At 40.6% G+C, this 12,936-nt stretch overlaps 1 protein-coding gene across 7 annotated transcripts in view; it reads right to left on the bottom strand.

Annotated features, from left to right (window-relative positions):
- FOXP1 (forkhead box P1) overlaps window positions 1–12,936 on the bottom strand; it is a 793,034-nt gene that overhangs the window by 249,260 nt on the left and 530,838 nt on the right. For all 7 annotated transcript variants that reach the window (XM_055137067.1, XM_055137065.1, XM_055137064.1 and 4 more), the window contains exon 5: window positions 10,095–10,279. In XM_055137067.1, coding sequence (XP_054993042.1) covers window positions 10,095–10,268 — 174 coding nt within the window. In that variant the 5' untranslated portion in view covers window positions 10,269–10,279. The remainder of the gene's footprint in view (window positions 1–10,094; window positions 10,280–12,936) is intronic.

Raw genomic sequence — 12,936 nt, forward strand, 5'->3', positions numbered from 1 at the left:
TATTGGATTTGAATGACTATGAAGACACCATGTCACCTTCCCCTCAATGTGGAGAGAAGGGACTTGGGGAAGAGAGAAGGTATAATGATAAAGACACACATTTCACGACAGCTAACACTTTGCCTCTTTTGACAAGTGACCATAATACTGACAATTACTTGTGGTAGTGAAGATGATAAATTGCGTAGGCAATAGTCTACTCTGAGAAACTTTGCTGAATTATCTTTTGGGTGTAGTCAAAAAAGGGCGGTGTCAAAGTAGGAACAAAATAGTTGAACCAAGAAACTTACAGTTACCAACCTTATCTCATCACCACCACCTCTGCTGTCAATCAATATATTCACTGAGCATTTATGCAGAAGATACTGAAAAGGATCCTCTCAGAAGGACTGAAGGGAACTGACTTACTTTCCTCTATCCCTCACTATGTATGTATGACTTAAATACACAGACAGAGGTGACATCTCTCCTCCTAAAAAAGTCTCAGAGCACCAGTTGTATATTAATTAAAGATTGCAATTTTCTAACAAAAGAAACACAACAAACATCCCCTTCAGCCTTAAAAAAATCATTCCAAGAAGTTCACGTCAATATAAAAAGTTTGTGTTGATATATATAAAAAAGATTTTATCTAGAATCTGGATTAGGAGTGGTTTTCTCTAGAAGAGATAAGCATATTCCATGAGCAACAGAACACAGGCAGTTTATCAGCACTTCCCATGTGACACTTATTCGTTAGTAAGTGTCAAAGACTAAATACTTGATAATTTTAACCTGAAACACATATGTTTTAAATATATCAACATATTTATATATGATTTTGTATATATAATAAAATAGTGAGTTTTAACAATATAAGGTATCTTTAAAAAGAAAACAGCATTTTTAAAAGAACTTTTGCCAACTAAGTTTGTATCTAAAAATTATGTTCGTGCTTTCTTTTGTCTTTTTCTTTGGTACCACATCCAGAAGTGCATGACAATCACCTTCCCTCTGTACTGCCTTTCCAGTTGTGTTTGTGCTTTCATTATCATACCCCTATCAGCTACTAAAGAGAGAGAGAAAAGGACCTTGGGTTCTCCTTGGGTGTCCTCTGTTTTGTGATGTCAACATTCTGACAATCATTCCACCATAAACATGGTGGGATGTTTACGGTAGAATGATTGTCCACCTAAATGGACAACCCTTCCATTTTGTCCGTGGATAAAGGACATCCTTCATCACTCCCATTTTAGTATTTTCATGTCTCCTCATTCAAAGGTCCCTGTCAGTGCTCCAGTTCTCCCGTCCACACTTTCTATCTGGCCCTTCCTTTCTCTGCCTCTATCACCGACTCACACAGTCTACCACATGCCTCCTCTGTGTTAGGAGCTTTATTCTTTCTATTCTGGGGAGCATCAAGGAATTAGAAAGGCTCATTCGTAGCCTCAGAACTCAAATCTAAGAATTCAAGAATCGCATAACTCAAATTTAAAAAGCGAAATACAGAGAGGGTAGTCAACAAAAGGGTGCCCTTAATTAAACAAAGTCAGGGTTACCTATGCCCATATGAAATATGGGATCAACTACATTAGCCTTATCACTGCAATACTATAATCTCTCAGAAATCTCTTCCCGTTGAATCAGGCCAGCTCTCTTTTGCAGCAGGTCCAATTCTCTTTTTCACCTTTATACACCACCATCCTTTGTATGGCTTTCTTCTCTTCCGAAAAAACATTTTCTCACTTGAAAACTCAAGCCTCCCACAAGCAAGACCCACCTGCCTTCTAGCTATCTCCCCACAACTCCCACAGTTGCTCCTTAGCTTCTAGCCAAATAAACTCCAAGTTATTCTGCAAGCTTCCCAGCGACTGGCACATCAGCTTGGGCCCCTGTTTCCTTACACACAAGCAAGCAAGCTAGTGTTAGTCAAGTGAAAAGTATGTGCAAACAAATGAATAACTGATTTCAAGAACTGTCCCTCCACAAACTAAGAGATGATGTTAATACCTGTTTGCCCTTGTGTCAGTTTTATTCCTTTTCTTGAAACCGAGCTGGGACAAGGCCAGTACCTGAAACCCTTCACCGCATTTTCTCCTGAGATACGAAGTGAGGGAGAGATGTGGTTGTATTTCTATGAACCAAATCAAACACATTATTTAACAAAAAGGTCTCTGGAATGTTGCAAATAACTCTTCAAAATTATACTAGATTTGAGTTCAAACACCCTGTGATGAAAAGAAACTTTCTAAAATGGGGGGCAATTACTTATATAAACTTCCTTCTTGTTACTTCATCTACCACTTGCATTTATGTTGCTATTCTACTGTCATAAAAGCAGTCACCTCGTAACCCTTTTTATCAAGTAATCTGCACACTACCTAAAAGTACACTTGAGTCCACCAAGCCAGCTATAGGTTTACATTACACAAACATCCCAATTTTGCCTGCACTGCACTAGTTGTCAATAAAAGTAAGCAGTTACAAAACAGCAAAGTAGGTCCCTTGCCTTTAAAGAACAGATAGAAGCCTTCCAGTTTGCAAAACAAACTCTTTGCAATCACTGCAGCTAATCTGTCAACAAATTACCATAAAGTCATACCTCCTGAAAATGCAAAAAGAGATTTTTGATTAGACAAGAGATAGAGTTTTGTTGTTGTTGGGTTTTTGTTTTGTTTTGTTTTGTTTTGTTTTAATTAGCTCAGTCAGGGCTGAAATTTGCCTCCTCAAAGTAACAACACTTTCACTTAGAGTCAAGAGGGTACACTTCACTCATAATGAAATGTGGCATCTGGCTTTCTATTACCATGCTCTCTTACAACATGGGTCTCTTCTCCCTTTGTTTCCCCTGCCATCTTAATTTTCAATGGAGAGATTAATGACACACAACTGTTTAGTAATCAAAACTTGAAAGAATTTCATATAAGGCTCTCACGTCGCAAATTACATAAATCTTTGACAACAATATTTTGATGGAAGGCAGAGTAGAGGGCTAAATATAGCATTCACGGTGAAGTATGCCTTTTCCAGAAATAGCCACGAATGAATTACAGAAAAAAGTGGGAGTTTGTTACTGTTGTGGCTGTTTTCTTTATTTGTCAGAATTATCTGAATTCCTGTCTCAGTTTTGTTTCAACTTATTTCTAAGGTTTTCACTAACATTTGTAAAGCACTGAATCAATCCTATAAAATATTTTCAACTATTGATATTTTTTATAATATATGAGCTTTATATTGTATCCCTTCAAAGAAATACTCACAAGAACAATTCCTATAAAGTTATAACTTGGATTTTTACCCAACAATAAAGGAAGATGCTAGCCACTATTATAGTACCTGACCCCATGAAGGTACTCCACAAATATTAATAATATCTCTTCAACACCCTTTCCAAAAAATGTCCCTAAAAAAAGATGGTGCTGCTCACCATCTTTTTCTTCCAAAATCTTAAAAGAGCCTTCTCTCAGATACACTCTCTGGCAACTACAATGGGAAAATTCACTTGAGTGCATTCTAGTCATAATTTATAACTGGGGAAAAAAAAGGGTAGGTGGCAATGTGGAATTAGTTGTTGCTACTCAGTCTTTGTATATATAGATCCACAACTTGTCACCTGGGTCCCTTTATGCAGCATGAGAAAAAAGACAAATGATGTCCACTGGAATTTGAGTATGGTCCCCAAACACTATAGATAAGAAGTCAAAGGATGGATCCTTTCATAGAAGCACATTTCTCATCCTGATGGTGACAGTCATCTTTTCCAGTGTGCTTTTCATAGAGATAGTGAAGGTTGGAAATCGAAGCATCTCCCTCTTTTGCTCAAAATCTGCTGGCAATTTCAGTAACAAAGAAGAAGAAGAAGAAGAAAAAGAAGAGGAGGAGGAGGAGGAGGAGGAGGAAGAGGAGGAGGAGGAGGAGGAGGAGGAGGAGGAGGAGGAGGAAGAGGAGGAGGAGGAGGAGGAGGAGGAGGAGGAGGAGGAAAGGATATATCCTGCCATTTTGAAAATGAACAGAAGAATTCACATATTTTTCATATTGATTTATACAAAAATGTTACTCCTTTGGTTCAAATAGTGATTCTCAGTTCCTGGGACCCCCGGATACATATTCTTCCTCTCCTGGCTCTCCTGACACTTGAGTTTTCCAGATCCTCTTTGAATACTCACAACCAGACTGTTCAACTCCTATCACTCCTCTATTTTCCTAAACTTCTTTAGTTCTGTGTAAGGACTACTTTTCTTGGCCTCCTTCAATGTCTCATCTGCAAAATTCAACTCAATGGATCTTCCATTTCCCTTCTTACAATTATTTCAGAAATTTCTTTTCCTTTCTACCTCTCTTCTATCCTTAATAGTCTATGTTTTTGTCCTTTCGCTAACATTATTAGTATAAAACATACACTACTGTCTTTTTTGGACCAATAAACAAACAAACCATAAAGCAAAGAATCAACATTAAGTGAAATCTTTGCTTATCCACACTGTCTCTGTGATATTTGTTCAATTTCCATAGATAATTTATCTTTGCACTACCCTCCTTTATGAAATAGGAGTTATACCTCAAAACCACAGCAATCAAAACTCTGCCTATGCTGATTTGCAGACAACAAAACTGCCAGGTGGTACCAAAAACACAAAACAAAACAAAACAAAAAACCCTCATCATTAAATGGAATGTTGTTAAGAAATAGCTGTTTTATTTAACAGCTATTCATTTTTATTGAATAAACATTTTCTAGTATGCATTCTGTTAATTGACCTGACAGCATATGCTGTATATGGAGAAACTTCTAAACATTATGCTCTATGTAATATGCTTATCTGAAAAAGCTCTCATTTGCAGCAATATGGAAATAAAATTCTGCTTTCTAAAATTCAAGACTTTTAAAACACATTAATCCACGCAGCTTATGAAATTACTCTGGACATTTTAAAATCCTTTAAGAAAAGAACTTTAGTCATTGGTAATAGTATTTGTTGCTGAGTTTCATAATGGAGTAGTGCATATCCAATACTGAACTTTTATGGACCTAGAAATGGGGCAGGCATAATAGGAAATAAAAAGCAGTTATGGTACTGGGTAAAGAATTACTCAGTGGCTAAAAGAAAATGTTCAGAAAGTCTATCAAATTATATTATTAGAAAACTATTGTTATAAAAGTTTCATGGTCCAGACATAAGTAGAGTTGAAACATTACAGAGAATAATACATTTAGTTTTTAAAAAGAAGATGGTTTGTGAAAGTGTAGGTGAAATCCCCCAGATAATGGCAGCAAATTTCACTGGTTGATAGCTTCCAAGTGATGATGGCACCTTCCAGACCAGAATCGCCAAGTCCACGGGCCTGAGGATTCAAATGACATTCACTGTCAGGTGGGAGGAATGCTCCCCAATGCAGGCAGTGATTCGTCTCCCAACAATCGGGACTCTTGTAGGACTTCTGATTGGTGAGCGGTTAGCAGGTCTTTTGATTTTTCAAGAGAAGATGGAGAAGACATTTTAAGTTGAGAACTAAGTGCATTTCTAAAAACAATTTGGTGTGGACTCGATTTAGACCAATTCCAGCACAGAAATCACTCACTCCACAGTAAATCACTGTGAGGGTTCTTCATCCTGAAAGAGCACTTGCTCTCATTTTGCAAATATTTTGGTAATGTGGATCAAACAGGAGAAAGCTTGCATGTTTTTCTTTTAAATCCTCACACTAGGTAAGCATTCTCCCTACCTCCTCAACGATTGTACTGGTGCAATTGGAAAATTCTCTAACATTCCATTTAACATAGAGCATAATTAAATCATTTTTATAACAAGCCCTTTTTAGCCAAATCTTTTTTGTCCCATAGACTTCTAACATATTTTACAGTTCTAATTCTCTTCCACTGTCCTACATTAATCAAAGCTGTAACCCCTGTTGTCTTTGTACTACAGAATCAGAAAGTGCCCCTGGCGAGGAATGGGGGAAAAGTCAACAGGAATTAAATTTCAGTGCAACTGTTTACTCAACTGTGGCCTGCAGTTATTGAAATTTTATCCGTGGTTTTGTGTGACTACCGCAGTAATGAATTCAGCATGGCTGTGATTTTCTCACTGCTGGTATTCTCACTTCAAGTAAAAACCTGTAGAATAAAAATGACGAAAACAACCCCAAATCTGTCCTGCTGATGCTCAGATTTCTCCAAATTGTTTAATTGTTGCAGTTCTCAATCTGGAGGAAAACTACAAAACTCTGTCCGGTGAAACTTTCCCGTTCCTGTCTTTTCTTCCCCCTTATTTCATCTATAGATTTTTCTCTCCTCTCCACACTGCCCCCCCCCCCCCCCCCACGGCCAACACACAACCTGTTAAGAGCATCAGCATCATCATACACTTGGGGACTCCAACAGCTGTCAGTATTTTATTTTAAAAGCTCTTAGAGGTCTGCCAACCACAATAAGTAGAATTTTAGCCACAATGATTCCAGTAACTGGTTTCTTTCCTCCCAAAGCATATAAAAGGCAAACAAAATAAGATTGCCATAAAAATATTTTAAAGGAGTTTCAAAAGTACAATCAAAAAGGTCAATACCTTTGTATCAATAACCCATAACAAATATTTTAGGGCCAAGATAAAGAGGGAAGAAATAAATAATGAATTTTGTCATAGGGGCCACAGCCAGCAGTATGGGGTGTCGGGGGCTCTCAGACATTCCTGTGGTGTTGGAGGGACCATGAGAGTTATACTTGATGGTGCTGGGTAAAGGACATAAAGGGCAAGGAATCAAACTTAGGGTCTCAAAATATGCTACACATATACTCTACCATTTGCCACTAATGTGTGACCAGAGGATGCTGTTAAACTACATATTCCCAACTTGCTTCTGTGTGGTCAATTTATTGCTGCTGTTGTTAGTATGTTTGTGTGTATGCTCATATGTATAAAATGTAGGATGGGTTACTTTGGTGAGATTATCAGTGACTTTCAGTTTTCACATAAAATTAGGGGAAGTTTAATTTTCCATTTATTTAATCCAAACACTAATTACTCTGGGTGGAGGGTCAGCCCAGATAAATAATACCCCCACCTCAACTGCTCCATAAGGAAACAGTGGCCCTTGATCTCTCTCTAGTAAGGGCATAGAAAATGGAATTCCAAAATGCCATCTACTTGCGCTGGAGCAATAGTGCAGTGGGTAGGGCCTTCGCCTCGCACTCGGCCGACCCGAGTTCGATTCCTCTGCCCCTCTCGGAAAGCCCGGCAAGCTACCGAGAGTATCCTGCCCACATGGCAGAGTTTGGCAAGCTACCCGTGGCATATTCAATATGCAAAAAACAGTAACAAGTCTCACAATGGAGATGTTACTGGTGCCCCCTTGAGAAAATTGATGAGCAACAGGATGACCGTGATACCATCTACTTACTTTACTATAATCATAAATAACTGAGAACATGTTATCTGCTTTTCTATCACTTACTGATGCCATTAGTTAGAATTACTTAGAATTCTGCCATTTGTGTTAACGTAGGTGCATAGAGTTTATCGCATACATGGTAAAACCTATCTGACATGAAGCACAAATGTGTCCAGGCTACCAATCAAACCATATAAAGAAATCCTCTGAGTTAAATTCTTGGTTTGTAGCTGAGGAACTTTTGTTTTGGTTTGGTTTGAGGCCACACCCAGGGGTGCTCCTGGCTTCTCTCTGGCTCTGTGCTCAGGAATCTGATAGGGATCAGGGAACTATATGGGGTACTGGGGATTGAACTGTGGCAACCGAGTACAAGGCAAATGCATTATCTGCTGTGCTATCGCTCTGGCTCCAGTAACTTGACTTTCTTTCCCCTAGGGGTTCCATCTAATGCTTTCTTATAATTTTTTAAAAATTCTTGGGGCTGAGCATGGCTCAGTGGCAGAGCATAATTCAATCTCCAGAACAGCCCACACATCTGCATGGGATCCAAGCGACTCTATAGTTCAGGATCCCCAATGCCACAATTAAGCGTGCTATCTCCAGTAAACAAAAAAAAAGAAAAAAAACAAAAACAAAAAAATCATAACCCAGGTGTGTGATCCCTGACAAGCCTCTCACTTAAGTGGATGAACTTTGGAATTAAGTGTGCGACCACCAGAGAATACCACAACCCAACACAGGCACAGGAACACCACATCTGCATGTGTGACCCCTGGGAAGCATTAGAATAATAATGTGCATGAGCACTGTAGCCCAAAGTGTGCACACATCACACCCAAGTGTGTGTGAACACCCCACTCTGCACTGCCACAGAAAAAAACAAAGTGTAGAAGGGAAGGGAAAGGGGGAAATTTAATTTTAAAATCCTTTAAATGATGGGCCAGACATAGTTACAGAGGTTAAGTCTCGCTTACATCTGACTCTAATTATATCCCTAACACCCCACATGGTCTCCAAGCCCTGCCAGGATCAGTGAATGCTGGGTGCAGCCCAACTCCCCTGCCAATTAAATCAAGCACTGTAGCACTGTAGCACCGTCATCCTGTTTTTCATGGATTTGCTCGAGTGGGCACCAGTAACATCTCTATTGTAAGACTTGTTACTGTTTTTGGCGTATCAAATACGCCACGGGTAGCTTGCTAGGCTCTGCCTTGCGAGTGGGATACTCTCGGTAGCTTGCCGGGCTCTCCAAGAGGGATGGAGGAATCGAACCCAGGTTGGCCTCGTGCAAGGCGAACGCCCTACCTGCTGTGCTATCACTCCAGCCCCTCCCAATTAAATAAATACTTAAATAATTTTTAATTGTTAAAGTAAAAAACCAAAAATTCTAGAAGGAAAAAAATTAAAACAAGACTTAAGAGACTGGCAAAGGCTACATTTCTAATATAAGAAGAGATTCCTTCAATTCCTTCTTCTTCAAATGACAGCAATTTCAAGGAATTAGTTTAAGAAAAAGTTATTTTGCCTTCTTCCCCCTCCCATCTCCCAACATTTCTGTATCTATCAGAAAGGTTCATCAGCCTCTTCACACATTTTTCTAAAGGCTAACATAATGACGTATTTTTAAAAGATGCATCAAGGACTGAAATCAAATAATACCCATCTTCTACTGGACCCAGGTATGTGACTCAGTGGCAAAGTGCATGCCTTGCATGTACAAAATCTAGATTCTATCTGTGGCATAAGACCAGACACCGACATACAAATCCACTGTCACCAACAAAAATTAGTAACATTCCCTGATTCTAAGAGCTGCTGGAAAGATAAAATGCCCACTTGCAAGCAAAGGGTATTTATTGGAATTTTCTTCTACACACTGGCAACATAATATCATTTCTAGAACCACCTTTTACCATTTGGATATAACAATCACTTACAGGTACCTACTAATACCTATACATAATTTAATAAGAACAAGTGTATCTCAACAAGTGTGCATTCCGAGGTGCCACCACCAAGAGACGATTTAAAAGGTCAATATTTTTAGCTACATGTCAACTGCCATATGTATACAACAAACACATGGTGGCCCATATCCCTACATGACTACAGGTAACAGAAAGCAACCTCTCAATGCTTATGCCTGTGCTGTCGTTGTATTCTGCTTTATATTTACCCAACTCCACTATATTTTGTTTGCTTTTCAACAGTCCTTATTTCTCTTTTATTTCCTATTGCTGATTTTGTTTCTTCAGAAGCCTTAGGCAGTCTGTTATTTATTTCTTGAAATGAAAGTAATGAGGAAATATTAATTTTCATTCAAAAAATCTAAACTTCCTCTTATCGTACTGGGGACAGGGAGGGGGTGGTCAGAGGTCCACCAAGGTCTTCTCAACAACCAGGCCCCAGGAAGTGACTTTCAAGACTTGGAACTCCAAAGGGCTTACGGGGAGACTCCAGCACTGAAATTTAATGCAATGTTGGTCTAACAGATGGTGCATAGGGACCAAAGAGACAGGACCCCAACTAAGGTGCTTGCCTTGCACGCCACTGCTGCCCACCCAGTTCAATCCCTTCAGCACTGCCTGGAGTAGGCCCTGAACGCAGCTGGGTGTAAGCCCTCCCATCTCTTCCAAAGGAAGTCATCTGGTCAGACCGGTGAGTACTGAACACAACACGCACAGTGGTTAGGTAGGAAACCACGCAAGGGAACTCACGAGACACAGTACCTGCTGCTGCTGCGCATGCGCGAGCTCCGACGTCCCCACGTCCACAGCCGGCGTCTCCCCGTTGGACCTGCCTTCCCGAAGGCTGCTGCACTCTAGAAGGTGGTTGCTGCCGCTCGACCCATTCTGGATGGCTGCACCGTTACTTTTTGTCTCAGTTCCAGATTCTTGCATCATGACTCAAAAACCTGCCCGAAGGATTTTCAGGAGGAGGGGAGAAAGAGAGAGGGAGGGGGGGGAGAGGAGAGGGAGAGGGGAGAGAGAGAGAGAAATAGAGAGAGAAGCAGCTGTTTAAACAGTTGTTGTACATAAGGAGGAGGGTTCTGCATTACGTGTTGCCAAAATCTGTAAACAGTTGTCATTTCCTTTCACTCAATTATTCCTCATTAGTGGTCCAGCCCGCAAGACTCTGAGGACAAAACTGTTCCTCCAAATTCAAACTCTGGTAGTGAGCTCTTAAAGATATTGTCTTTTTACCAATCCCCTTAAGGGAAATGAGTATTATCAGGTAAGCCCAGAATTCATTTCACGTTTGTATAGGTGTATCTGGATGTTCTGCTTGAAATCTGCAGATCAATCTTCATTAGCATGGAGGGGGTGCTCCTAAGTCAGGTACAGAGAAAGTCCGGGGCTACCAGCCTAGTGGGCCGACAGTGTCAATCTCAAATCCAGCAGTACTGAGAGCTCTAGGGGCTATCCCGTGGTCCTCAGGAAGCTCCTGAGCCCCATTAGTGGTGGGGCTTATGGTGCCTAGGGCAGAACTCCAGGCCTTGAACATGCAAGGTATGTGCCCTGGCCCTGCAATGAAACATTTTCTTGGGCAGCTGCAATACAGCATTGACCAGTATTCTGTCTATGGTGCTGGACTCTCAGACAAGTATTCTCCAGTTTCTGTCTAGTGGGGATGCTGCATATCACCGGCAGGTCGCCTGAGGAAATTCATCCCCAAATTATTTTCAGTTAAAAAACAAAACATGCTTTAAAGATTCCTGTTCTTTAGAATCATTGAGTACTGAGGCTCTTCAAAATTAGCTATTCCAATAAGCTGGGACTCTTTTAAAGACGAATGTCCCTATTTTTAGGAAGCTAAAATTCAGGTGCTGATGTTTGTGGTTGCAACTGTCCTGAGGGGTGAGAAGAGTACAGTGGAAAACGTGCTTGCCTAGCACATGGCTGACCCAACTTTGATCCCTGCAATCTCCCATGGCCCCCAGAGCCCACCAGGAGCTATTCCTGTGTGTAGAGCCAGGAGTAACCCAGGTGAGGCTAACTCTGCTGCCAAATAAACTGTCCTGAGGGCTAGAGATAGTACAGCAGGTAAGGTGCTTGCCCTGTCTGTGGCCAATCTGGGTTTGATCCCTGGCACCCCATATGGTCCCCAGAGCCTGACAAGAGAGATCTCTGAGCAGAAATCCAGGATTAATCCCTGAGCACCACTGTGTGTGGTTTAAAAACAATAACAACAACAACAATAATAAAACCTGTTCTGAGAAAGGACCCCTGGAATGGCTCAGTGATAGAGCAACTGCCATGTGTGTGACTGTGAATTCAGTAGTCAGTACCACCCCGTAGGAGCTGAAGAGAATGCCAGCAGCTCTGACGGCTGGGAACCCCTATGGGATAAGGAAAACATGCTCTCTCTAGTGTCCAGAATATATGTGTCTGCCTGCCCCATCCACAGTGTGTGTTCTCTGATGAGCCCCACAACCAAAATGTGCAACCCTGGGAGGGCAAGACCAACAACAGAAGGGAAGGTGGAAAATCAAAGTGTTCAGAGAAATCACATTTAAGGTTGGGTGCTTTCTCTTACTGGATTACGATCCTCTAATTTAAGGTCTGATGTATCTGGAACTTCTTAAATTTATTTTGGAGAAAATCCTGCCTAGGCAGATCAACCAAAAGGTCTGAGCTGGAGGGCCAGAAAGACTTTGTAAGAATCAAGGGAACTTGTTTGCATGCAGCCAACTGGCCCCAGTGGGTCCCCAGCACTGCATGGTCCCCAGCCCAAGAGGCTCCCAAAACATAGCCAGACTAGCCCCCAAGGACTGATGGATGGGGCCCAAACCCTCATCTCTTAGAAAATTAATAAAACTGACCGAAAACAAAAATAAAACAAAAAATGAAAGGTCTGAATTTGAAGCTACTAAACATATACCAATAACAACAACAAAAACAAAAATAGTGCAAGATGGATAAAGTGTTACTACGGTAAATACCTTTCACATTTAACTCTTGTTCAAGTCTTATTAATTCTCCTTGCATCAAACCATCATCCCAGGTTCTTAGTTAATGATTCCATTAGGACTAGGCAATAGTATTGGCTGCATCTAACATTATTGATAACAGTATAATCTATATAACAATGTAAAATAATACAACAGAATATAATTTGTCACCTGTGTTGTGCCAAGAGTTCTTGCAGGGGATTTAGAAGTATTCTCCATTTTAATTCCATTGACAGTTTTGATCCCCTATTTGCATATGAAAACGCTGCAAGAGGCTTTTTATTGTTTCTGTCTGTTTGGGGGCCACAATTGGTGGTGCTCAGGTGCTATTCCCAATTCAGTGCTTGGGGTGTCACTCACAGTAGTGCTCATGGGAACATGAAGTATCAGGGATAGAATTTGGTTCTCCTGCCTGCACAGCATGTACTCTGATTCTCTGAGCCATCATCTCCCCAGCCTCTGAAAGGGATTTTAGTTTGCACAGTGATCTCACAGCTGTATGATGGAATCTGAAGCTGAGTAAATTCAATCTGATGTCAAAGCTTCTAAGTACATGTTTTTCTAAAGTAAAAGTATGATAGAGCCATACAATGAAAATGGTAGAGTTCAAGTTCTTGAAC

Source organism: Sorex araneus, chromosome 4, assembly GCF_027595985.1.
Source record: "Sorex araneus isolate mSorAra2 chromosome 4, mSorAra2.pri, whole genome shotgun sequence".
Taxonomy (NCBI): Eukaryota; Metazoa; Chordata; class Mammalia; order Eulipotyphla; family Soricidae; genus Sorex; species Sorex araneus.